General features: G+C 38.8%; 1 protein-coding gene across 11 annotated transcripts in view; it reads right to left on the bottom strand.

Annotated features, from left to right (window-relative positions):
* Nucleotides 1-509: 509 nt before the first annotated feature.
* CELF2 (CUGBP Elav-like family member 2) overlaps nt 510-24378 on the bottom strand; it is a 374770-nt gene continuing 350901 nt past the window's right edge. For 5 of the 11 annotated variants that reach the window (XM_013185426.3, XM_048062535.2, XM_013185428.3 and 2 more), the window contains 4 exons: nt 22973-23092; nt 17149-17346; nt 14255-14398; nt 510-8919 (listed from right to left, as the gene is read on the bottom strand). In XM_013185426.3, the coding sequence (XP_013040880.1) occupies nt 8792-8919; nt 14255-14398; nt 17149-17346; nt 22973-23092 (590 nt within the window). In that variant the 3' untranslated portion in view covers nt 510-8791. Of the gene's footprint in view, nt 8920-14254; nt 14399-17148; nt 17347-22960; nt 23093-24378 lie in introns of all 11 variants that reach the window. The other 6 variants (XM_013185424.3, XM_048062536.2, XM_013185425.3 and 3 more) reach the window with 4 other exon arrangements.

The raw sequence follows: 24378 nt of genomic DNA, 5'->3' as shown, positions 1-24378 counted from the left end.
GCTCAGATACAGGATACAGTAAACCACTCATCTTCCACAAAAAGGTGCTTTGACCTCGAATGTTGAATCTGTGATTTTGAGCATACCAGGTTTCATTTTTTTAATCTAAACCTATCTAGAATCAGGAGGAAAAAAAGTCACATACCAAAAAGAAGTATATTATTGTTTGTGGAAGAAATATAGCATTGTTTCATTACATTTTCTGATTCACATATTTTAGCTATTTCATACCATTTTAGTGCAAAAGCAAGCATGTTTAGAAAAAGATAGAAAATTTCCGCATTTTAGTGTCTTTTGCTGCAAGTCACTGAATGGTAAGACTTTTTCTCCCCACAGACTAATTTTCAAGGTCTCAGTTATTAATGAAATATCAAGCGGATTATACAACATTTGCCTGGGTATGGCTAAAGACTGTATACCCAGTAAGATTTCATATAACAAAAAAGCGCCCAACCCTAGAAACATTTTTTTTTCCATTTAATGCTCATAAAATTTTACAGACAACAGAATCCTTTCTTAAGCTTTATTTAAGAAATCGAATACTATTATAGTTCAATATATATAAGACACATCCAGTATTGTGTTCCTGATAGCAAGTGCATAGATTTTGTTAAGATATCATTTTTTATATTTTAAAAATTTTTTTATTTGTTACTCAGTAGCAAGTTTCATGATCACACGAAGGGATATTCCCAGTGATTTTGCTAAGAGCATGAGAGAAAAAACAGAACACAGCAAAGTAGTGAAACTACAACAGAGATGAGGAACAAAAACAATCAGGCAAACTCTCAGTACAGTCGATTCCTGATAAGTGAATAATCTGATTGCTTGGTCACAATGCTTTATTCACTTATCAGGAATGATTCACACTACATTTTGTTAAACTGTTTTCCTTAGCCTAATACCTAAGAGTCACACTGGGCAAAGGCACACACACTCTGGCAGGCTATTCTTTAATCAGCAAGTCTTGTGACAGTTTGGTAATTTCCCATGGCGATACACATATAGCTAACAAAGAGACATTTTGCTAACACTGCAAGGTGCCTTACATAATTGAAATTAAAAGCATGCATTTAAGCAGGACAAACTGTTCAGCTGCATTGCTTTAAGGAACTCATTTTTCCCCATTGTTGAAATTTAAAAAAAAAAAAAAGGAAAAAAAACCTGTCTCTTTCAGCCCTGAGTATTCAAAAGAAACCCAACTATAGTATAAGTCTTTTACTCAGTTATATTTTTGGAAGAAAAGACCCCTCACAAAGCTCCAGTTTCTTTCCTAAGACCGAGTTTGGGGAAAAAATAAAATCAAGACATCTACAAGAACCTAGAAATCCCAGAGATCAACTCTGATTTATCGTTCATGCAAGTCCAGATTTACTCAACTGAATCCACTGGTGTCAACATAATCAGAACCAGAATCATGAACTCTAGAGGCGTAAAAGACCCAGGGCACAGCCTGACCATTGGGTTCTGCTCCCCTGCCTGGGCTGTCCTCTACAGGCTTCTGCGGTTTTCAGTTAAACTTAAAGAGTTGCAGGCAAGGCATTTGCTTGGACCCCTGACCCTACAAGACAATGTTCGAGCTTCTTTGGGATGCACTAAGGGACATGGTTTAGAGGTGGGACTCGGTAGGTCAGGCTGGTGGTTGGACTTGATGATCTTGAAGGTCTTTTCCTACCTAGATGATTCTAGGATTCTATCCCACACTTGTCACCTATTTGGCCTTTCGTGGAACCGGAAAAGTTTAGAACAAACAAAAACAAAAACCACCAAGGTTAAATAAATAAATAAATAAGCAACCAGGACAACTCACGAGCCACCTGAAAATTTCAAAACTCTTCCAAACACAGGAGCCAACGTCATGGCTGAAACCACACGGAAACACCCCGCGCGCCGTGCCCCCGTGCTGCGCGAGCCCTCGCCTGGGGTGGTGTCTGTGTGTGAGCCAAAGCCAGAGTGCCAGAAGGACCAGGGGAGAGGAGACACGAGGGAGGAGTGTCCATTGGGTCTCATAAGAGCACTTTTAAGTGGTCTTCGATTCCTGAGCATCACAGAAAGTGGGACAAAGGAAAGGGGAGTGGGCATATGGCTTGAATTCCAGAGAGCACTTGCCAGTGCTTCTCTCTCCTCCTTGGGTTTGTTTTTCTGTTTGTTTGGTTTTTGGCTTTGTTGGTTTTGTTTTCCCCTCTCCAAATTGTAAGCTTTGCATCTGTGATCAGACAGAGGAGAGAAGAGACTTTTGTAAACCAGAACAACATAGATATTTTTCTTTCACGGCTTTTATTTCATTGTGGTAGATATGGGGGAGAGCAGAGAGATTCTTGTGAGGAAAAAAAATATTATAGGAAATGGAAAAATAAAACAAAAAAGCTAAAAGCCAACTCTAGGAAAAAAAAAAAGTGCTATGGTATTTCTTTTGTCCCTTTTGAGATTTGTGTAATACTATTAGCCAGTGCTGAGAACGATCTGCTTTGCAAACCCACAGCAAAAAATATCACCCATTTGAACAACAGGGGATTTTTTTCATGTTTCCTTTTATTTTTTTATTTTTTTTTCTCTTTTTTAATTCTTCCACTGGCTTAAACAGGGTCTCCCTGTGCTTACTTGGATTTTATTTTTAAATTATTGTATGTATAACTGCCCGTAACAAGCTCGTTTACCTGGTAGGCTTTTGCAGGCTCTCATAGCCCTAGTTAAGCTGTGATTAGTTTCTAAGGAGTTTGACTAACACCATATGCCACCAGATTACTGTGCAGTCTGGAAGAAATCCCAAGGCTATATTTTCTTGAATGTTTCATACGCTTCTGCGAAGTAGCGGCAGAGTATTTTTTTGAATGACTAGGAAGAATTGATCACCATAATCCGCGTTTTGCAGACTGACTGAAATGTCAGCAAAAATCTTTTCACATGGCTTCTGATTTCTCTGTATGTTTGTGTGCATAAGCTTTTGCAGTTAGAAGACTAACAAAAGCTATCTTCCATATGACTTTGCAGGAAACTCATTTAAAATGCTTCCTGCTCAGACAGATTATCCAAGTGATAAGGCATGACTAGGGGGAAGGAGAGAGAAAAAAATATCAAAGAAACCATAACATGTCTAAAATGCACAAATCCTCTTTTGCCCCCCAATCAGATATTCACTTAGGTGGAATCGACTGTATCTTTTGTACACAACCAACAAATAGAGAAAAAAAAAAAAAAACAGGAACGTGAAACAGTGAGGTGTGTAGATGTATTACCAACACATAATGACCACCAACAATACAAGACACAAAGTAGAGAGACAAGTATTAGGAAAATGGTTTAATATTGGAGACAGAAGCAAAAAACTGCATCACACAATAACATACGTTACAAAAATAAGTCTGACTGTTTCAACTACACGGTTATGTTCACAATGAGGACAGAAGAATCAGAAAAAACTCTGATCTAAACAGCAAAAAAGCAAACCCCTAACGTTTTAACTAATACATTTATCCACGCAAAGTGACCGAGTACTCCTAATTCTAATTACCTTATTGTGTAACTGCACGATACAGAATAAAAAGTGAAACTTACCGCTTTTGTTAAGACAAAATTCTAAACACTAGATTATAAGCAAAGGGAAAAAAAGAAATCAAGCCAAAGTTTTTAATTCTCTAAACAAAACCAACTCTCTTTCTACCATCCAGAAATCAAACTTGAAAATCAGTCGTGATCGAGGGGGCCCACGAGAGTAAGCCACAAAAATTTCCATTTGTTTTTAATCTCCAGTATAAAAAGTTCCACTGGTACAAAATGCATAAGTACAGTCAGGTTGTAGAAATAGGAAAGCCTGCTTTTTTTTTTTTCTTGTTCTTTTTTTTTTTTTTTGGCTCAAATTCCATCAAACAACAAAATCCAAATGCATCAATAAAACAGAAACAATACTCAAATGGTCTTACAGTTTCCACTAGATTGCATTAACTTTGGCTTTTCTCAGACAATACTTAAAAACTAGTTTGTAATTCTAAACAAAATGATAGTATTATTAATCTACAAACAACAATTCTCACAGCACAAAAAAAACACAAATACATAGTTTTTTTTTCTTTTTTTTTTTTTTTGTATGACATTATCCAAAAAGGTAATGAAACTACAGGATATTTTTTCCTTTCGTTAATTAGCACTTAAGATAATAAAAACAGAAACAGTAAAATGATTCCAGAGTAGCACAAGCCAAGGAACTGTAACCCCTATGGTGAAAGAAAGATGAACTTGTTACTCCTTTGAGGACTGCCATTTCATCACAATTAGCTAATTTGTTTGAAAAAAAGCAACTAGTCTAGTCTTTTGATTAGAATTTTGTAAAGCAATTTCCCTTGTTTTTCTTCCTCTCTTATTAGGCCCTTGCACCCTTGCAGCTTTTTCCTTTCCATATTTTGAAAGAGAACTGGTAGATAATTTGTCTCCAAGGAGGTGTATGTTTGGGTTTTCATTTTTATATTTGATTTAAAAAATAAATAAATTTCAAGATGGACCCATCTCAGTTGCCTGGAAATCCTGAACTGTTCCTCCTCTTCCACTGCTAAGCCACTGTCTCGTGTAGCGTAATTTGGGGCAACCACCCGGGTCTGCGGCCGATACCAAATTACACTGCCCGATGACCAAAGACATCACCACTCTCACTAGGCTGGTAAACCCGCAGGACACACTAGGGCATCTAAAAAAGCTTTGGAAATTTATACGGTGGGTACAATGAGGATAAATTAGTGAAACAGTCTAAACAATCCAAATGATGATCTCATATTATATATATATGTACATATATATAATATAACGTACGTGAGATGATACTTTGAATATGCAAAATTGCTGCAAGTAGTACAAAATAGCCCTCAAAGGGTGTAGGAAGGCCCCAGCAGTAGTAAAAATGTGAGAAAAGTATAGATCACTTATTTATAAGTGCATGTGCTATAAGAAGGAAACTTTTTTGCATCACTAGAGGCTAGTCCTTTCCATCCCAGGGCTTTACATAAAGAAGCATTTAAGTTGGGGATGAGAGACAAGAGTGCACCAGCTGATGTTGTTCATATAGGGCTTCGTTTTTAATTTTAGGTGGCTTCGAATATAATCAGAAATAGGAAGAAGGTATGGCACTTTATCATCAGTAGCAGGTACTGCTGCTCACACGCATTGGATTGGCAATGAATTTGCTATACCGGTAGCAAAGAACCAAATTTGGTTGTTGGTCACTACATGTGCGGTAGAAATGTGATCTAATCAGACTTACAAGGCAGTGAAAGGGCTACCAGCATCTCTTTTCTGGTTCCTTACAGCTTCCTCCAGCAAACACCCACATCAGTCACATACGTATTCCCATGGACTACTTGTACGAGTAAAGTTACTCCTCTCTATACGAGTGTCTGCAGGAGTAAGCCAATATATTGCCGTTACAGATAATGGCAGATAACACCAAACATTACAGTGTATGTAAACTTTATCCATAAAAAGTAGTTTAACTGCAGTGCACGCTGAATTTTCACCCAGGAAGATCTAGTGCATCTGATTTAAGCAAAAGTTCATTTATTTAAATTACAAAAATATTTTTTTTTTCTCCTCACGGTTTTCAAATGGTGGATTTACCACTCCTTTCTGGGAGTGGTTCACACAATAGATAATTAAAGAATTGTTTTATTTTTCTTTTATTTTATTAATACTGAATAGCATATTCCAGCAGCATATTAAAAGCTCTTTAAGAAAAGACAAAATCCCCAAAATCTAAAAAGGAAAACCACAAGTTAATTACTGTTTTAAATAATTTTAGTTATAGATACAGAAGAAATTTAGACAGCAGTAAAATATTTTTGTCCTTCAGATCTGCCCTGTGCATTGTTCTGATTTCAACCATGTATTAAATAAACCACAAAAAACTAAGTATATATATATTTATAGATATAGATATATATATAAAAATAAACAGCAAAATGGTGAATGTATAAAAGGTATTAACACTCAAGACAGCTCTGGGTGGAAAGGGTTAAAAGTTCAAAACTTTCTCACCTTAGAGGTTTCCATACAATATGAAGAAAATACATTGTGAGGTTTGCTTTCACAGCATTGATGTGTGCAGAGTGGTTAAAAAAGTGAAACATGGGCACTTATACAATGTTTTACAAAAAACATCAAAGAGAAATAACAAACAATAACAATTTCAGGCAACAAGACCACAGGATAGCAAGTTAACAAACTTTTTAACCTCTTTTTCTTTAAATATTAGGGATTTATACAAAACACATAATAAAATACCCATGTTATCAAATTACTTCACACAAGAAACACACTGAAGCTCTAGGAAGAAAGTACCTTTGGAATTTGGCACTATAGTTTCACTGATTTTTTTTTCTTTAAAAGAAAAACCGATCACATTTTGCTGAACACAAACACATCTAAATTGTTCACAATAAAAAAATGACATCAATGCGTCACAAGCCAACACAAACTTATTCTGGAATATTTTTTAATTTTTCACATGAAATTCATTTTTTTAAGCAAACAACTTTTTTTTTTCTTTTTTTTGAATCTTGTTTTTGTTCTTGTTCTTCAAGTAAACCAATTTTAAACTTGTCTTTATAAACATAGAACACTTAAGACCATAAGACTCATGATGAAACCACAACTTAATTCACAGAAGCACCAACGTAACACATTTTACAGTAACCTTTCTTCTGTACATTGAAACAGTATAAAATATAGGTAATTTCATGTGCATTAAACCATGGATTGTCTAACTGTGAGTCAGTTCAGCAAAAGGTGACACAAGTAGGTAGCATTTGCCCTAAAACAGGGTAAATATTTTCTTATACTAATCTACAAAAAGTGGTTCTATATATATACTTTAATGAGAAAGTGAGCCACCTAAAATGGCCTTATCAAAAAACTTTACACTGCCTGAAAAATGTAAAAACTATTACAGACCTCTAGAGACTTAAAATCAGACAGTTTTATTTCTCAAACTGTTTTGGAAGTAGTCTGTTAGAAACCAACATTCTGTGCCTCTGGACACATATTGCTATTGTCACCAGTGACCAGGCAGAATGCCAATCCCTGTATAATACTTTCAAGTCTGTTTTTTTTTTTATTTTTTTTTTTACGAAATGAAAAAAAATAGAACAAAGGAAAAAAGAAAAACAAAAAAGGAAAGAAAGAAAAAACATTTTGCCACAGGTTGTTTTTAAATCCTATCATTAATTTATCTAATAATAAATTTCAGTCTTGCATGAATGCAGCAATGTTTTTTCACATTGACTTCCCAGAATTCATAGCTAGATGAGGTCACATGCAAATTTCAAAGGTCAAACTAGATCAAAGGTCAGTAGGAGAACCAAATATGATGTGAGGTCAGAAAGACATCAGAAACAATGACGGGACGATGAAACTTTTTTTTTTTTTTTGAGACGCCACAGGGACATGCTAGGCAAACGATGGGCTAACGGGCATGGAGATGTCTAGGGAAAAAACAAGGAAGAGGAAAAAAGTTACATAGAATCTATGCAGCACAAACAAAATCACTTTTATGGGTGCAGGAGAAAACTAATGCAAATCTTTTGTCAGTAGAGTCTATGAGCTGTTCACACAATTTGCATTAACTTACAATACTTGTCAACAACAGCACAATGGAACCCCAAAAGAATCCATCTGAAAGGAGTCAGAGAGAATGGATTCGTCTTTGGGGAGAAAAGAGAGGAAAGAACCAGTTTCTACAAATGTAACATAAAGGTACGGGGAGGGAAAAAAAGGTCAGACAACTGAACTTTAAACTAGGTAATGGAAACTACGAACAAAATAACCAGACAAATACAAACAAGAGGATAAAAGCATGAACTGTAAAGGGTGTAGGGTTCAACAGTGAAAAAGCGCCCATTCTTGGCACAATTACTCTAGAGACTACTTCAAAGGATCTAGCTAGCATAGAGAGCTGCTCTTTAGGTATCCAATAAGTTAACAATAGGCAATAAATAACTTCCATTATTTCTGAGGCAGTAAAAATTTTGTATAAAAATAGAAATGCTTTTTACAAATAAAATTTACAGGCCTGTGGCTTTCTTTTTTATTATTATTAAATTTATCTCTCAAGAAACATCAAGTATTGTCACTCATTTTATTTTATTTTATTTTTATTTTAAACCCTGTAGCTTTAGAAACAGATCTCTAAATCTTTTTTACATTAATCCTTTCCAAAAAAACAAGAACTTAAAAAAAAGTGAAATATAAAGACGACCAGTGTAAAATCAGACTAATATATAACAACACATTGTTTTGAACTGAAAAAAAAAACAAATCTTCTCAAAAAACAAGTTGATGTAGTGGAAAGACTTGTTTCAATTTTCTTGTTGCAAAATAAGTGCTTCAACTGGCATGAGGCCATTTTCTTTAACCTATAAACTGCTGGTGCCACCCTGGCAAAATAGGATCCAACCATAGAAAACAACTTTTATTGTGTGCTAATGGCACCAGGGTTCACAGAGTTAAATTGCACATTTTTTTTTTGTGTGTGTGTTGCTTTGAATTTCAAGACGTTTATTTGTTAAAAAGGAGATAAATTATGCTGCAAAACAAAATACAGTAACACAACTCAGTAATTACTTGGCAAGGAAATGGGAGCCAAGTGTAGTAAGGACAAGTGGGGAAATGGAAGTGGTAACTGTAAAAATAACTGTCTCTTGGTGAAGGTTGGCTATATGTTCTCTCTTAACCCCCCTGCAGAGGACAGGTTTGCTCATGGGACTTACCCTAAGAAAGCTAAAATAAGAGCAGTAAGCATCTGGGGTTAAGATCAGTAAGGTTTGCTGTCATTTTTGGAGCGTTTCAGCTGAACCTTCAAGCGTTTCATGCCAATCTGAAAGCCGTTCATAGCCTGGATAGCAGCTTGTGCAGAGACTGGATTGTCATAGCTAACAAAACCTACGAGACACAGAACGGAGGCGGGAGAGAAAGCGAACTGTAGGTTAGAACAAATTCCAGAAGGCTTTTTGTTAGGATTTTATTATTACTATTTATTTGACACATTTACCTCTCTTTCAATTATTTCTTTGATCACACTCCATAGCCCATTTCCTCGCCCTTTCCCTTCGCCTTCCCTTTTACCTTCATAATATTTCTTTCCTAGCTGGGATGCAGTTGGCCAGTTTTGGTGCAATGCAGTTTCCCAATCTGCTTTTTATCTACCTACCTTAGAGACTGTAGATATTTATTACTGTAACACTTTTCACTGTAATATCTACATATCTCCCAGCCTATTAGGAAGTACTATGAGGCCAGTCTGTACATGTGAAGATGAAACAGAACACCTGGTTACAGAAACAGAACCCAAACTTGGATGCCTGTATGCATTTGCACATCTGAATGTGAGTTCACGTGCACTGGTCCTGGGTGGTATTAAGCAGTCATCTCCTTGGGCCCAGACCGGGACAGTTGCAATATTAATATTTTGTATTTTTACAGCTCCTTCCAGTTCAAGATCTCAAGGTACATTAAATGTTAATTAATTCAGCCTCTTGGTCCCAAAAGGGGTATGCAAGGGTCGAAATTAAGCAACATCATAAAGACAAAGGCAGGGCTTGATGAGAACTCCAGATCTTCTGCTCCTCAGCTGCGAGCACTAACTAGGGGGATAATGCTTGCTCGGGTAATTCGGAATGGCTGGCCTGGCTCAGCTTTCTTTTCCCCCTGAGACAAAAAATGCTCTGCTCATAATGGACTCAAATCTCCCTGATTCTGGAAGCTCAAAATTCATTTTCATATCTGGGCCTCCCACTTGTAATTGCAAAGCTCGCCTAACTGCTGCTCTGCCTCTGCTCTGGCTAATTACTACTGCATTCCAGCCTGCTATTATGCATCGGCTTTGAAATGCTCCCTCTCCTTTCCACTTGAATTTGACTTAACACATATCCCTTCACCCTGTTAAAGCACGGCTCCCCCACACTGTTTTCAGTACTAACACGGGAGCTGCTCAGCTCCTGTCTTCTACCAGCTTTCTTCATTTGTGCTTAGTGCCTGCATCCCTTTCTGATTCATAACCTCTTTTTGCTGTCATTTTAACCTGCTCTTTTATGGCTCTTGCTTACCTCGCACTGCTGCCCTCTTCCTTCTTCAGTGTCAGAATGATACACTTTGCCCATTGTAAAGAAAAAAGCCTCTTAACAAGTCATTTGGTCCCTGTCTGCCCTCCCTCCTTCACAGACCTTCCCTATGGTTCACCTTAAATCGACTTCACCAAACTATTTACTTAAGACTCTTCTCTGACAATTCAGGCTCAATTCTGCTCCTTTCCACTCAAAAAGCCTCTCACTTAAATCTCTGTAGACCTTCTCCCGGCCAAAGCCAATATGCTTGATTCATGCTCTTCTGTGGTTGATTATTCATTACCTCCTTAAGGGATAATAAATATTCCTCCATATCTTCCTTGATTTTAGTAACTTGTCACTTCCTCACTTTCTTCACTTGATCATTTCCTCTGAATATTATTGCCATATCCTGAGGAACTTCATCACTCTCTTCCTTTCCTTCCCCTGTCTTCTTGTAGGAGATCTTATCTGTTCACACAACTCCAGTCGCTGACTTAGCACTGCACTCCTGTCTACTTCCATCAGCTCACAGATCTCAGCCTTGAGCTGTAAGATTTCCTCGGGGACAGAAAGAAAAAACAACCTACCACGAGTTAGAAGGCAGCCGTAGCACTTTCCGGGCAGATACTCCATAAACTCTATAAGCTACTCCTACCTACCTCGACAATTCAGTAGTTTCCTCTACAGCCTTCCTGACCTTCACATTGTTCTCTTGAGTGCATTCTGAATGGTTTTCTGCTACGAACGTCTCATCATCTTAGTTCCTTTTTATCTTAGCTAGTCATGGTGACCTGAAAGTTAAGCAACTGATCTAAACTAGTCATCAGGTGGCATCTGTGAATGGTGAATGAAGAGAAGCAAGCGCGCCCTGAGGTGGCTTTTCCGCCCACCTCTCATGTCACCAACTCAGACTCTCCCGTGCTGACAGACGAACAATTAGCTTAGGCTATGCTTACCTTCCAGGGGGATGTAATAAGTCACTTCATTCTATGTCTCTTTAATAGTTTCCTTGACTCAGCCACAAATTCAAACATACATCCTCTGTGCTGCATCAGTGGAATCAGCCTTTATCATTCAATTGTTATCCTGCTTCACAATTTGTCTCTATGCACAGAATGCTCCATCTACATTAGCCTGTTACACTTTCATCTTATCCCTTATCAAGAACCTTCACTTACAAAGCTTGTGAAGGAATATGACATTCTCTCCCTTTATTTGTTTCTGATTGCATCCATTCATCATTTTTTTTTTGTCTGAAATTTAAACCACAGGTTACATGGGGATGGGATGATGTTTCTTATCAATTTGCAAAGCCCCTGTCATGATGATTCTGATTTTTGTTTTAAATCTCTTGGTACCTCTGTAACCAGGATAAATATTTTTCATCATTTGAGTAGCAAATTTGTTATGAGGCAGACTGCATTTACGCTGGGATGTCACTGGGTTCCCCCTCCCCTGCCTTACTTTACTCTCTCATTTCTGTTATTGTAAGTTTTATGAAAGGCAAGAGAGAAGCTTAAAGAGTGAAACCCTTTGTCTGTGGAATCAACTAGAGCTCATAAGAGCTCATGAAAAAGTATTTCCACGGGTAGATGGACTGTCCTGTCATCCTCATTACCATTTAATCTCTTGAGCATTCAACTGAGCTGGACAAGAAAGCAAATAACACCAAAGCTCATTTTCTGCAAATAAAAGTAATTTTTCATTTTGAGAAGCAGTGTTACATAAAAGCTCATCACTGTGTATCACTACTCTGAGATTCACTTGGAACAAACCTTCCCATCCCAATTCAGCCAGTGGACGGCATTGGACGCTCTATTCACCTTTCTAGTGTTCAATCTCTTTTCATCTGCAGTTTGACTCCCAAAAAAGCCCAAACCAACCCAATCCAACAAAAAAGAAACAAACCCAGATTGCACCATGAGCAATGAGCATTAGTGGTACCAGTGAGAAATGGGTAATTCAGATGCACTATTGTCTCAGTTTTTGGGTGGGAATACAGAGAAAAAAAAAAAAGAAAGCTTTTTGAAACACAAGTTTGGGGCTGAAACGACAAATAGATGATTCTTGCCAATAAAGCTGAGGTGATGCATGCAGGGATACAGTATGTTAAACTAGCAGGATTAATCCTGGCTTTGCCTGTGATTAACAGAATCACACAGGTGCTGTTCACACCTACTGAATCAGAAAATCTCAACTTCCTCTGCCACTGCAGTACTTTTTGTTTTTAAAGCAGAACTCTCTCAACTGCTGGCAGAATACCTGGGGAGGAAGAACGAGAAATTGCTATGTTACTGAAACCTGACTAATGCCAAAAAGGCAGAGGACTCCTCCATCCATTGGGTGTTGACCCTTCTGTTTCCCCTCAAACAAGATAACCTCAGTTCATCATTCTAAGTTAGGTATTTGCGTCCCATAAACCCAGAGAAATGTGTAAGTAGGTAATCAAGCAGTAAAAGGAAACCCACAAAAAGCAAGTGTGGGAAGCGAGTTGATGAATTGAGCCGCCTGCCCAAACTAATCTACATTTTTTTCAGTAGTGATCACAATTGCTGCATTTCGATTAACACAGCTTGATTTGACATTTCATCAAGGTTCCTGGAGACCTCAACAGTGATTTTGTCACCCCAACACACTAACTGAACTGGCTCCAGATCAATAGGGAGTCCTTTTCAATTCCAGTTTTCAAATTTGCTATAGCCTCAGGGACTGTTTTAACGCATTGCAGAAACACGCTGGACTATATTAGTCTAAATATGAACAATTTTTTGTAAAGCTTAAACAGGGCCTAAAAAATAAAGAAAAATGCAGAAAGTATATCACAAGCTATCTGTAAAGTAAATTAACTTTTCAGGTGTACTAAGGGCTTGTCTTCAGGTGCAATACACTCAGATTGTGGTATGGCTTGAAGTCCTGTGCAGTACGTATTTCTGAGTAGCCTGATAAATGCTGCTCTTGGTTGGGTACTGTCTGTTTAGATAAATTCATCCCTTTCAAAATGGGTTGAAGCCCAATAGCTGTTCCTGAATGGACCTTGTGTAGACAAACACTGAGACAGACACATTTTAACAAAACCTAGATTAAAAAAAAAAAAGTAATGATATGCAAGCTAAGAAACATGTATTATGGTTAATGGGGACACTTGAAAATTAAGTGATGGTGCTGTGCAAAGAGCAACGTTTGTCAGTACAAAGGAGTTTTGGAAACTAAAGGGATTGTCTCGACTGGTTACTAATTTGTCATACATACAATACAGCTGCTTTCCTGTACTCTGGGAAAGAGTTGTCATTTCGCTGGAAGCCCCAGTATTTTAGATCAAACCTTACAAAACTTTTCTTTAAGAGATTCTGTCCTCCCAGACCCTTCTCACGTCTTGCATTAAGACCACAAATCATTAGACCAACGATCTAACAGGTTGCCACTCAGTCACCTTCTGTTTTCCACTCTGTTGAGGCACTGAACTGGTGCACCTATGTCATTTAAAGGACATCAGCCTACCTGACCAACCCTAGAACTTTTTTATACCAACATATCATCTTCTCCTCTGTTGCAGTCTAGTTTTCTGACAGCCTAAAGCGTTCCCAGGAAATCTTGACATTGATGCTCCCTTCATCCCCACCCTAAGGTAAGGGGAGATTCTACCTTTCATAATGCATTGGAGCCTGCCTGCAGCAGCTGTAGCTGCATATCTAGACATCAACTGTCTGTAAAACGTTCTGAACTACATGTACACACCATTCAAACACTAATTGCACAATCTTGTACTTAATTCAGAAGAAAGAAATTCCTGTAATGTAGAAGTAATGGGTTAAACATAGAGCATTTTTAAGTGGCTCAGCTATACAATAGAGAATAATTAGGTATCCATAATAAGGCAGCTTAATAGTATACTAAATGACATTCCCCCACATAGGGTGTAATTAGTTTCATGTACTTGACACATTCATGCGAGATGTCAGACTGGAAGATTATTATTGTTTTTTCACAGCCAATTTTTAGTTAGAACTAGTTTGCCTGTGCATCCTTCCACTCATTTGAGGATTAAGAGTCCATTATTTTGGGAATGAGATTCCAGTATGACATTTCTCACACTGCTGTTAATTTTCTTTCCTGACCCCTTTTCAGTGTGGTGCATGTGGTTTTTACTATTTGATTTATTAAATTTGACATACCAAAGCACTTGCTCAGATTGGTCTGTTTGTCAATGAAGACTTTAGCAGAGATAACATTTCCAAAAGGCATGAACATCTGCAGAATGTCCTGGTCTCCGAACTCCTGGGGGAGGTGGTAAATAAAGAGGTTTGCCCCTTCTGGACCTTTAGGAAAACAAAACAAAAGTACGGAAACAGCTATTACAAGAGCTACGTTTAATCTATTTTCCCATAATACTTACTGAAGGTGATGGTCAGAAAGCATTTCACTTTCCAACTTTGAAGGAAGAAAAGTAAATGGATCATCAAAGGAACAGAGCTGAAATGCAGCTCTTTAGAGTATCCTATCTCGCAAAGTGTTCACTTGATACCTCTTCTACAAAAGAAGTTAAACTGCAGCCTCTTTCTTCAATTTACACAAGTGTCTTTCAGGATAATTAAGGTTAGGAAAACAGGTACACAATGTATTACTCTCTCACAATACCCCAAGATCTGCCCAAAGAGCCCCCTGCTGCCTCAAACACCTGCATGGGTTTGCTGGTTTAATTATAGTTGCAGGAACTTACAGAAATGCAGTAAGCTGAACTCAGATTTGAGCATCGCAGATAAAACGGCAGGAGCTTGGTGGGGATGGGAATAAAAAGGGTAAGACAAAGCAAACCTTTTAACTTGGAAATTAGCAAAATCAGAGAGAGAAAGATACTAAGAACAAAATTTGTGTGGACTCGTTTCAGAATGCTTACAATTTTTAAATGTGAATTCCCCAGAGAAAGCTCTATCTCCCAGAAGAAACTTTGTAAAATAATCATTTTGAAAAGTTTAAAATAAAGTTTTTGGGTTGAAATTAAAGTGGCTTTACATAAATTTGAGTTTGAAAAGAAAGGTGTAAACTTGAAGCTACTTTGAATATTTTTCTTACAGCCGAAATTTGGGATACACATTACAAAGGCTATTTGCTTAAACACACCCCCCAGCAATAATAGCATTTTTTTTTTTAATCTCAGCTCAATTTTTCCCTTGCAGTAACATACTGGAAATAAGCCATGAATGTCTGAAAGAATATGATCTATGATGGAACCAGACGTGTGGCCTTCCCACACAGACAGCAAAAGCACAAGCAGTACACAAAGAGAACAAAAATTTCTGGTAAAAACACATCTAGAGTAACATGCTTGAGTATTCCCCTGCGTAAAGGAACCTACGTGTGTCTCAGATGTGATGTCTGTGGTTTTCTGGATCGGAGAGGAAAGCACACTAGATTTATGGATACCTTCTGCAAGAGTCACAAAGCCTCACCTCTCTTGTAACCAGGCTGGCTGCCCTCTCTCAGCCTGAAGGAAAGGGCTGCAATGTTTGCCCAACACAGGGGAAAAATGGCTTGGAAAAAAAATGTTTTTAGAAGAAACATTTTTTGAGAGAAAAAAAAAAAAGGAAAAAAAATCATCACCTGGAACTTATTTCTTCTTACCGCCAATAAACTATCCTTTCCAGAAAACAAAATTTCTTAAAATAGTAAGCAAAACTTACTTAACAATAGTTTACAGCATATGCATGAGGCAGTTCACTAAGCTTCAGCATTTAATATTGATATAGTATTTTTCTTTGGTACTTGGTTATCCTCAACCACTCCAGACTCTTCACCATGCCATCAGAAATCATGTTAAGAAACAAAAAATAGTTGTCAGTATTTAAAGATGGAATTTATTCACCTTAACGTAACCCCTTATTTACAGAAACAAGACATGTAACAGGCTGTGTTTTTAAAAAAGACCCAGCCAATTTATAAAATAAAAAATAAGTTTACACTTGATATGAACTGAAAAAAATAGTTAAAAAAATCAAACTGAATATCCACCGTGACCAATGACACCAGATAAACAATTTGGTTTTGGTGCCAGTCTATTGTCAGTGACCGAGTGAGTGAGATGAAAGACAAAAGCAGAGAACACAGCAAAATTTGAAAAAGAAGTTGATTAAAAAAATCATTTCATTTAATATAATCTGAGCTTTTAGCAGTAAACGATGTAACAAATTTAGAGAAAATAAACATTTTAACTCCACAGTGTCCCCATATAATAGCCAGCTGTGGGAATGCCAAATTTGTCTTCCTAGGAAACACCACATCCCATAGCAGTGCATGATACTATATTAAAAGAGGGTAAAAATCTTTCTCTTGAGGACATTACACTATGTTTATTTCCAAAGCTTATCCCTGGCAAGAGGAGTAGTGACAACACAGATACAATCTTAGAAAGCATGCAATATTCTCCCGTCCTCCTTGAATTAGCTGGAATTTAGGATGAGAGAAGGGAAAGCAGTAAAAACAGAAACGACACCCCAAAATGCCTGGGAAGTGTACAAGGGAATGGGAGAGGTGAAAAAGGGTAACCTCATTTTACTAAATATTTAGTAGCATTCATTTGTTCTTAGCAGCAACTTCCTGAGGTTTGTTTTGCTCTATTGGTGCAGGGAGAGGGGCAAACCCTTCGTTGTTCCTCTGCAAAACCCAGAATTAAGCAAAGAACCACTCAGTGCAAAGCCAGGTCTTGTCATTGACTCAAAAACTTAAACCTAATCAGATTAACTCCATCATCATGGAAAATGGAAACCATTAGAGAGTGTGAAAGATGGTCACCCATAACGGGATGCGTTTTGTTACTGGTGCTTTTTTGCTCAATGATGCTTTTATACCACAAAGAACGGTCAGGAAGGTATGGCTGGAAGGAGAGATCGTAAAAAAATGATTTACAGTAGAGGTTGAAAAAGTGAAGAACACCAATCAGGGCAGGAGAAAACGTGAACATCAAAGATGAGGCTACTCGAGGTCCTTCGCTGAGCCTCTGTGAAGAAATAGACCCAAGACACGGCTCTCGCTTGGCCAAGCATTGCTTATCCTGAGAAGGGCGAGTGCTTACCTTCCTTCTGGCTGCCCGCGGCGCTTTGTTGCTGCAACAAGCTCTGGCTGTACAAGGTGGGCAGCGCGGCCGCAGCGTACTGCTGGATTCCTGAGTAGGCCTGGGTGAGTGCGTCCATCGTGCCGGCCGTACCATTCGTCAAGCCTGTTGCGCCGAGTCCTCCGTTCAGGGCCGCCATACCTGAGAGCATTTGAGCAACTTTACAAAAAACCCAACAATAGAGAAAAGAAATTGCACTTGTTCATTAGTGCTTTCCGAAAGTTGTTGGTATTATATTGACACTGACAACGACGGCAGTGCATGCAGCTCGGCGCGTCACCAAATGGGACTGAAAACAAAGAAACACGACTCTGGCGTCAGGATCACTTTAGCACAACGGTTGCACAGTCAAACGGACTCGCATGCAGCCTGCTACTGGCAAGTACTACAGCTCGGTGCTCCCCAAACCCTCTCTGCCCACCGTCCTCAACACCCGTGCTTCTGCTGGGGATATCCAAGGCTGGGAGAGCAGGACTCCCCGACCTCCGTCCTTGCAATCTGGACACTTGGGAGAAAGCATTCTGTGAGAAATCCCACTCTCTCTGGCCAGGTCTTTATCAGCAGGACATGACCACATCATATCAGGGGTATTTTGCTTATGTGGAGTCAGCAGAGAACCCTGATTAACAGCTTTTTGGAATAACCCTCCATACAGTGATGAGCTTTGTCCCTTGGGTTTGCGGTTAGAAGATAGACTGCGATGCTGCGTGTTTCCATCCTCCTCCTCCAGCTACTCCTGTGAGGATGAACGGATAAACAGCAGCACATCTGGAGTGACTGCAAGTGCTTCATCCAATCCAGGCATCTTTCATGAAGAAACAAAAGCATTTGGTTCTAGCAATGTGTTCATTTACTCCTCACTGGAAGCAGAGTTGCTTAATTTTTTTTCTTTAAAGCAATTCTACATCCTGATAAATAACGGATTAATTTGACTGGGATGACCACCAAGGAGGAAGTTTCAGATTGGCTTGCTAGCTGTGCATAAAATGGCATCCCTTACCCATGCAAACAGTGCAGTCTGCAAAAGAATTCTGACAAACTCCTGGACTGTGTACAGCCTCTCTCCATTACTTCTGTGCATCCTTATGGCTCATAAGTGAGCCACATTAAAGTGAACGATGTTAATACTTTTTTTTTTTCCCCAGAAATTCCAGAAAAAGTGAATTTTCCCATTACAGTTACCTTGCTGGTCATGGGTAGCAGGATTCAGAGACCTGTTCATCGCCCACACCTCTGAGTAATGTCAGATGGAGAGTAAGTGCTCAGCAGGACTGAGAGGCCGCATTTTGTGCCCAACTAGCTATCCTGTGCTCATATTTTTTAGGTGAACAGCTCACAAACAACTTAATTGGGCTTAATCAGCCCCCTCAAGGTACACTAAAGCAGTCACCGGTAAAAGGGCGCATCTGGAACCACCTCTGACCATTTCTTACACACTGCCTGTGCAGAGTTTCTGTTGGCAAAAGGATGGGTAAAGAAGTGACTGGTAGAGTTGTATGGGAACCCCAAAAAGCTAGGAATATCGAAAAGAAAGAGAGAGCTTAATTTCAGACCAATAATAAAGGGGTTATGTGGAACTGGAGAAAAGTGAGGAAATTAAGCAGAGAACACTTTATAGTGAATTAACAATGGAATCTATTAGACTGGGAAACAGTCTTCTTCAAGGGAAGTGGCATAAACCTTACCACAGGAGTAATTTAGTGGTAGAAAGAATACTGGAGGGAATTATCCCGCATTGACAGAGGAGGATAAAGATGCTGACCTACTAGTTTTCTTCCATCTCTTATGTAGATTCAGAAAGTGTATTCCTGTGAGTCTCTGATAATCAGGACAATTGCTCAAGTGGCACCTTTCTAGCTCCACCAGAGTCTGCGCCAATTAAGAGAACTGTACTGCATAAATTATACCTTTTGATATTACTGTAATTTGTGTGACTAAACACTTGACAGAGATGTGATATTCTTAGCCTTTGCTTAATAAAATGTCTCGCACTTTGAAGATTTCTCTTTCCCCTCCACCCCACTTCAGAACTTTGCTGTATCCTGATAGGAGATACTGGCTGCCATGACTTCGAACAAAAACCTCTGTCAGAGCAGGGCCAGCTATTTCTTGTATAATGGTTCCAGATGTAAAACAAAACCTGCAAACCAGTATAGTTTGTGAAGCATCTTATAGCTAAAGGACAGGACATTCTGAAAATGAAGATTCAAGCTAATAGTGATAAAGCAGTAATTTGATGCTGAGCCTGACCCTAACCTACTCTGATGTTTCTGTACTGAGGTTTGTGTCATCGCTTGCACGTGTACACACAGCATTGACTGAAGTAAAGACCCTTGATAAAACAACTTGTATCTCTCCCTTTATTATAGTGTTGAAATAACTTGATAATAGAGGAAGTATTAGGATAACACGTTATCTTTTGTGAGTCGTCAGCCTATTAGATAAACACGCTTTGTGTTGCTGTGGGCAGCATCCTCCCTCTTCTTTCACCTAGAATCAATAGCCCCTTCCCACCAAATGATTTCAGATCAGCCAACAGATAGCCTCAGCTCACCGCCCTGCCTCTGGGAAGGGCACTGCTACTGCTACCACAGAGCATGTGTCTAAATATGCCTCCCTCCTGAGCAAAACAGATCTGCAGAAAGGTGTCAACATTTCTACTCTTCTCCCTTTTTATATTTTCATGAAATATGCAAGATCCACCTGCAGTTACACATCTCTGTCATCTCTGTATTTTCTCAACCAATGCACCTCAGTCTGATATTGAACTTTGATCTTTTACTCACTTGTGTGAAATAATTGTTTGGAGTTTCTCATCTGTGGCCTTCTACTTTTCCGAGTTACATAATACAGAAGAGACAATGCTTGGCAAGTCCAAAGGTCTCTGAAAGTGCCTTCCATGCACCCTCAAATCTGTCATGAACAGTTTTATCTCCGTTTTACAGATGTAAATATGGGGGTAGAAAGGCTAAGTGACTGCCCTGGTTTCACATACAGCTACTGTGTCATAGCTGTCCAGTATCCTAAATCCATGGTTTTCTTTCTTAATTACAAAGAACCTCTTCTACCCTCTTTATTATTTTTTCCTCATTATTCATAATTCTTTTTGTAAGTTACTTCATTTAAATTTACTTGCCGCAATGGAGACAGCCTAATGTTTTGTCATTTAACGTCTTAGATGCTTCAAGCACAAATAAAGATGACTGGGTGAATCCCAGCATGTACAACTGCTGCCGAACCCTTGGAGACAGTTGACTTACCATATTTCACTTTGCAGTTTAAGGTCTCCAGACATGTTTCTACAATGCTTCTCTCTACAATGAGAATGCTATTAGTTTCCAGAACCCAGCTTATTTTTCCTAGACACAGCCAGGATCCAGAAAGCAGACTAAGTGTCCTAGTGAGCTCAGCCTGGAGGACATTCTCCTTGTGAATCTCACATACCTGGACATGATTTCAACAGAATACCTCCTCCAAAACCTCTGCGTAAATCAATGCCTAAGCCCAGTGTCACCTCCTGATACATTTTGGGGTGATGCTCAGCATGGCTGGTGCTTTGGATCGTTCTTGTTAATTCCCCAGCTGGAAGCATGTCACTCAATTCCAGCTTTTCTGCACAATTACTCCAGGAACTTTCATGACAAAACAATGTTTGAATGCTTTTACTGGAGCGTTTGTGACCACAGCATACTGTGAAACATCAAATCCATTGAACTTGAGGTTTACTGAAGGCAGGCTCCTGGAGAGGTCTGAGTGTGAACAACTGGATCAGAAATAGTCACTAGGAAAAGAACTGGCTCATCATTAAAATAGACAGGGGAGGTTGTTAGCACTGGAACAATGCTTTGCTATCATTAGCATCACAAACAACTGAAATTGATAATCAGGGTCCTCTTTTGGAGAGGTACAGGTGCCACAACACAGCATATGAGGAAGCCGTTTTTACTCTTTAGACCTCTCTCATATATGTACATACTTATGTATATACATAGACTTAACCACATATATTTTTAAGTATGTGTGCTATATACATAGGGATATTCTAGGCACATACACACTCTGCATCCATAAAAACATCCATGAAGAAGATTTGGAACTGAAGCCATTGTTAGTACAAGTCCATGGAAGTAAAGGTGGCTTATAACAAGCCTGAATTTGGTACCGCGTTGTGAATACGTCATTAATACTTCAAATGGCACATGCAGGTAAGTTTGCACAAACAACACCTGAAAATACTTCTTGAGAAAATGTAAACTCTTTGCTTGCAGCCTAGCAATAAATGTTAAAAGGAACGCAAAAGAAGGATTCCCACGCAAAGTTAAGAGTTCATAGGTGATTCATTCTTGATGTTGATGAAGGGAATGTTATCTTGGAGTGCTCCAGTGTGCCTGGGTTCTTAGTACTTGTGGGAGGGAAGCAGTGGGATGCCATATGCCGCAGTTGATATTGTGACCTCTTATAAACCATGTAAAGCATAATGACTGTTTATCAGGGGAAGGACATTTAATGTTTTTTACTTATGGCAGTGTAGCCCTCTTACTAAGAGAGCTCATGAGAGGAGATAAGTTAGTTTTTCATGCATGCCTTTTTCAGCGGCATGCTTTAATGAGTTAGAATAAGAAAGGAAACACTGGGCATTTTAGGGCCTAATGTACTTACTTTTCTTGAATTGTTCTTAAGTCATATTTACTGTGAGGTTGTTTGCTTGTGTGAAATATGCATGTCCTTGCCAGAAGCAAGACCTGTTTTACACAAGGCCCCATGCAACCACTCATCATTGCTACATGGACAGCCATCAGCCCCCTTCCTTCCCAACTCCCAACGACAACCAGAGATCACAGAACAAAAAGATTGGGTGAGCAGCCAAGTAACAGTGACAAAAAGGACATCATGCAGAGCATCAGAGTGAGCAAGTGATACTGAGGAGGACATCCATTCCTGGGGGTACATTATGATGGGTCATGGACTGGCAATGACTAAGTAGATTCCTTGCATTGCTGAAGGAAATGCAAGGAACAACAGCAGCTAAAAAAAAAGGGAGGGGGAAAATGCAGCTGGACCAATCTCTTCCATTTCAGGCAAAGGTGAAGTCATCATAACAGAAACAATAAAAAATAAATTCTTCTTCAGGAAAATCTTGACCAAGGCTGAGAATGAGGAATAACGTTCTATCAACTATTGCCATCTACTTAGTTAGGGGATGTCAGGGTTCAAGATGTATTAGGATAGATGCCCATGCTCTGGTATTACAGCTGACTGACCGCACCCTTCTCTTATACTTGCAAATTAAAAGCCGAAGACTTGCCTTCATTTTAAAAGCAAGTATGCTGCTCTTAAGTCAATTTGATAATTCCTACAGACATTTTAATAGAACTATGTCTGTGGCAAACAGGCCTGTCTTACCATGACATTTCTGAATGAGGTTTTGTGTGTTGAGATGATATACCTGTTTTCAGACTCCCAAAATGAAAAAGGAGCCTCTCCTATAACATAGATAACCAGACACCCTGCTGACATTTCTTTTACCTTCCATTTGCCCTGCAAGAATAGGAGTCTTTTTGCAGGGACCCAAAAGACTTCACTTTGCAGAGCAAACTATGTGAAACTTTATTAAAGACTCCAGGACTGCATATGTACTATGAATGGAACTAGATCAACTTGACCCCCTTATTTTGCATATAGATTAAAAATAATTGTATCATCATTTTACAATTGGTAGTTTTTGTGAAATGATTATTGGGAAAGGCTGTCCACCACAGCAATAAATACTCACTGTTTACGGTACCTGCTAGTGCATTAATATTATTCAGTCCAACAGTGGCTCCAGCAAGTCCTTGGAGAGTACCCAGAGAAGTCAAAGAATTCATGGCCGCACCAGCTGTGGAATTAGCAGTTGATGCAGCCACTAAAAGGAAAAAAAGAAGGCCATATTTTAGTTATTTTAGTTGATCACAAAACCACACACTTACAATAATTTTGAGTGCAACAACAGGGCTACTTGCAAGAAAGAAAGAAAAAAAACATCAGACCAATAGACCAACCTTGCTCAAAATATTACTAGTATGGAAAATTCATGGAAAGTGTTGATGAGCCTCGAACGGAAAAGACTGGATGACAAAACTTAGCACTGTGCTATTTGCAAACATAATGCAGAAACAGTAAGATTGAGATCAGTCACTTTCTCAAAAGTTTGTCAATCAGCCTAGCATTCCAGAGGGATCAGCTAGTCGGCTGAGATATTGCCACCTTTTAATAACCGTCTTTGAAAATATAGTATTATTCATAATAATTTTGCTGCCATACATCAGCGTTTTGTTGTAGGCCCCTCAAGTGAAATTTGAATTATTCTGTAAGATACTACCCTCCTGTTATGGCTATAAGGCACCATATGAACACTATTTAGAGGCCTGAAGCTTACAAAAAGAAGAATTACATGCCAAACACAAAATGTAACTACTACCCAACTTATTGTGGGCTTTTAGGCTGGTCTACGTACGCAACTAGCCATGTATATGACCCCACAAATGGTATTGTATGCACCTCCAAAAGCTCTGCCAGAGGGGTGCTGAAGCTCAGGTGGATGAGAGGTGTTTGCTGCTATGATGCGGAGGGACTGCTGAGGGTGGGTGAGATGAATCCATCTAAAACTGTACGCTTAGGAAGAGAAAGACGCTTGTTCTCTTGTCATAGAAAAGTAATAAGGCACCTTAGAAATGCCTAGCATTTAGGATAGGTTGGATGAATAAGAATTGTGTGTTTCACCCATAGAGGAGCTTTGAATAACCAGTGTGGATTAAAAATTTAACCTACAGGTTGGTAAAGTTATACCATGTGAATCATACTCATAAAAGCTGTGGAAGCAGTTAGGTATTTAGCTTGTCTCCAGAGCCCTACTTTAATGTATCAATCATAAAGACTTCCTTACTTTTCCCTTAAAAAAATGCATTATCTACTGAAAAGTGAACATTCAAAATCAGTGTTCTGTTGATGATTTACTGGAGGCACGTCATGTCTACACCATGTTTTTTTGTTCCTACCCATTATGTAGCTGTTAAATGGTTAAGACCACCTTTATCTTGATGTTCTTTTGGGCTGTTGAACACACCAGATTGCCCAGCATGCCCTCAAGAAAGTGAAGTCGCTACAGTGTTCAGCTTCCAGTAAGGAAAGTAGAAAGCTAATTTTTAAAAC

The sequence above is a fragment of the Anser cygnoides genome, chromosome 1 (assembly GCF_040182565.1).
Source record: "Anser cygnoides isolate HZ-2024a breed goose chromosome 1, Taihu_goose_T2T_genome, whole genome shotgun sequence".
NCBI lineage: Eukaryota > Metazoa > Chordata > Aves > Anseriformes > Anatidae > Anser > Anser cygnoides.
Note: the sequence above shows the minus strand (reverse complement) of the source record. Positions and strands in the feature narration are given on the sequence as shown.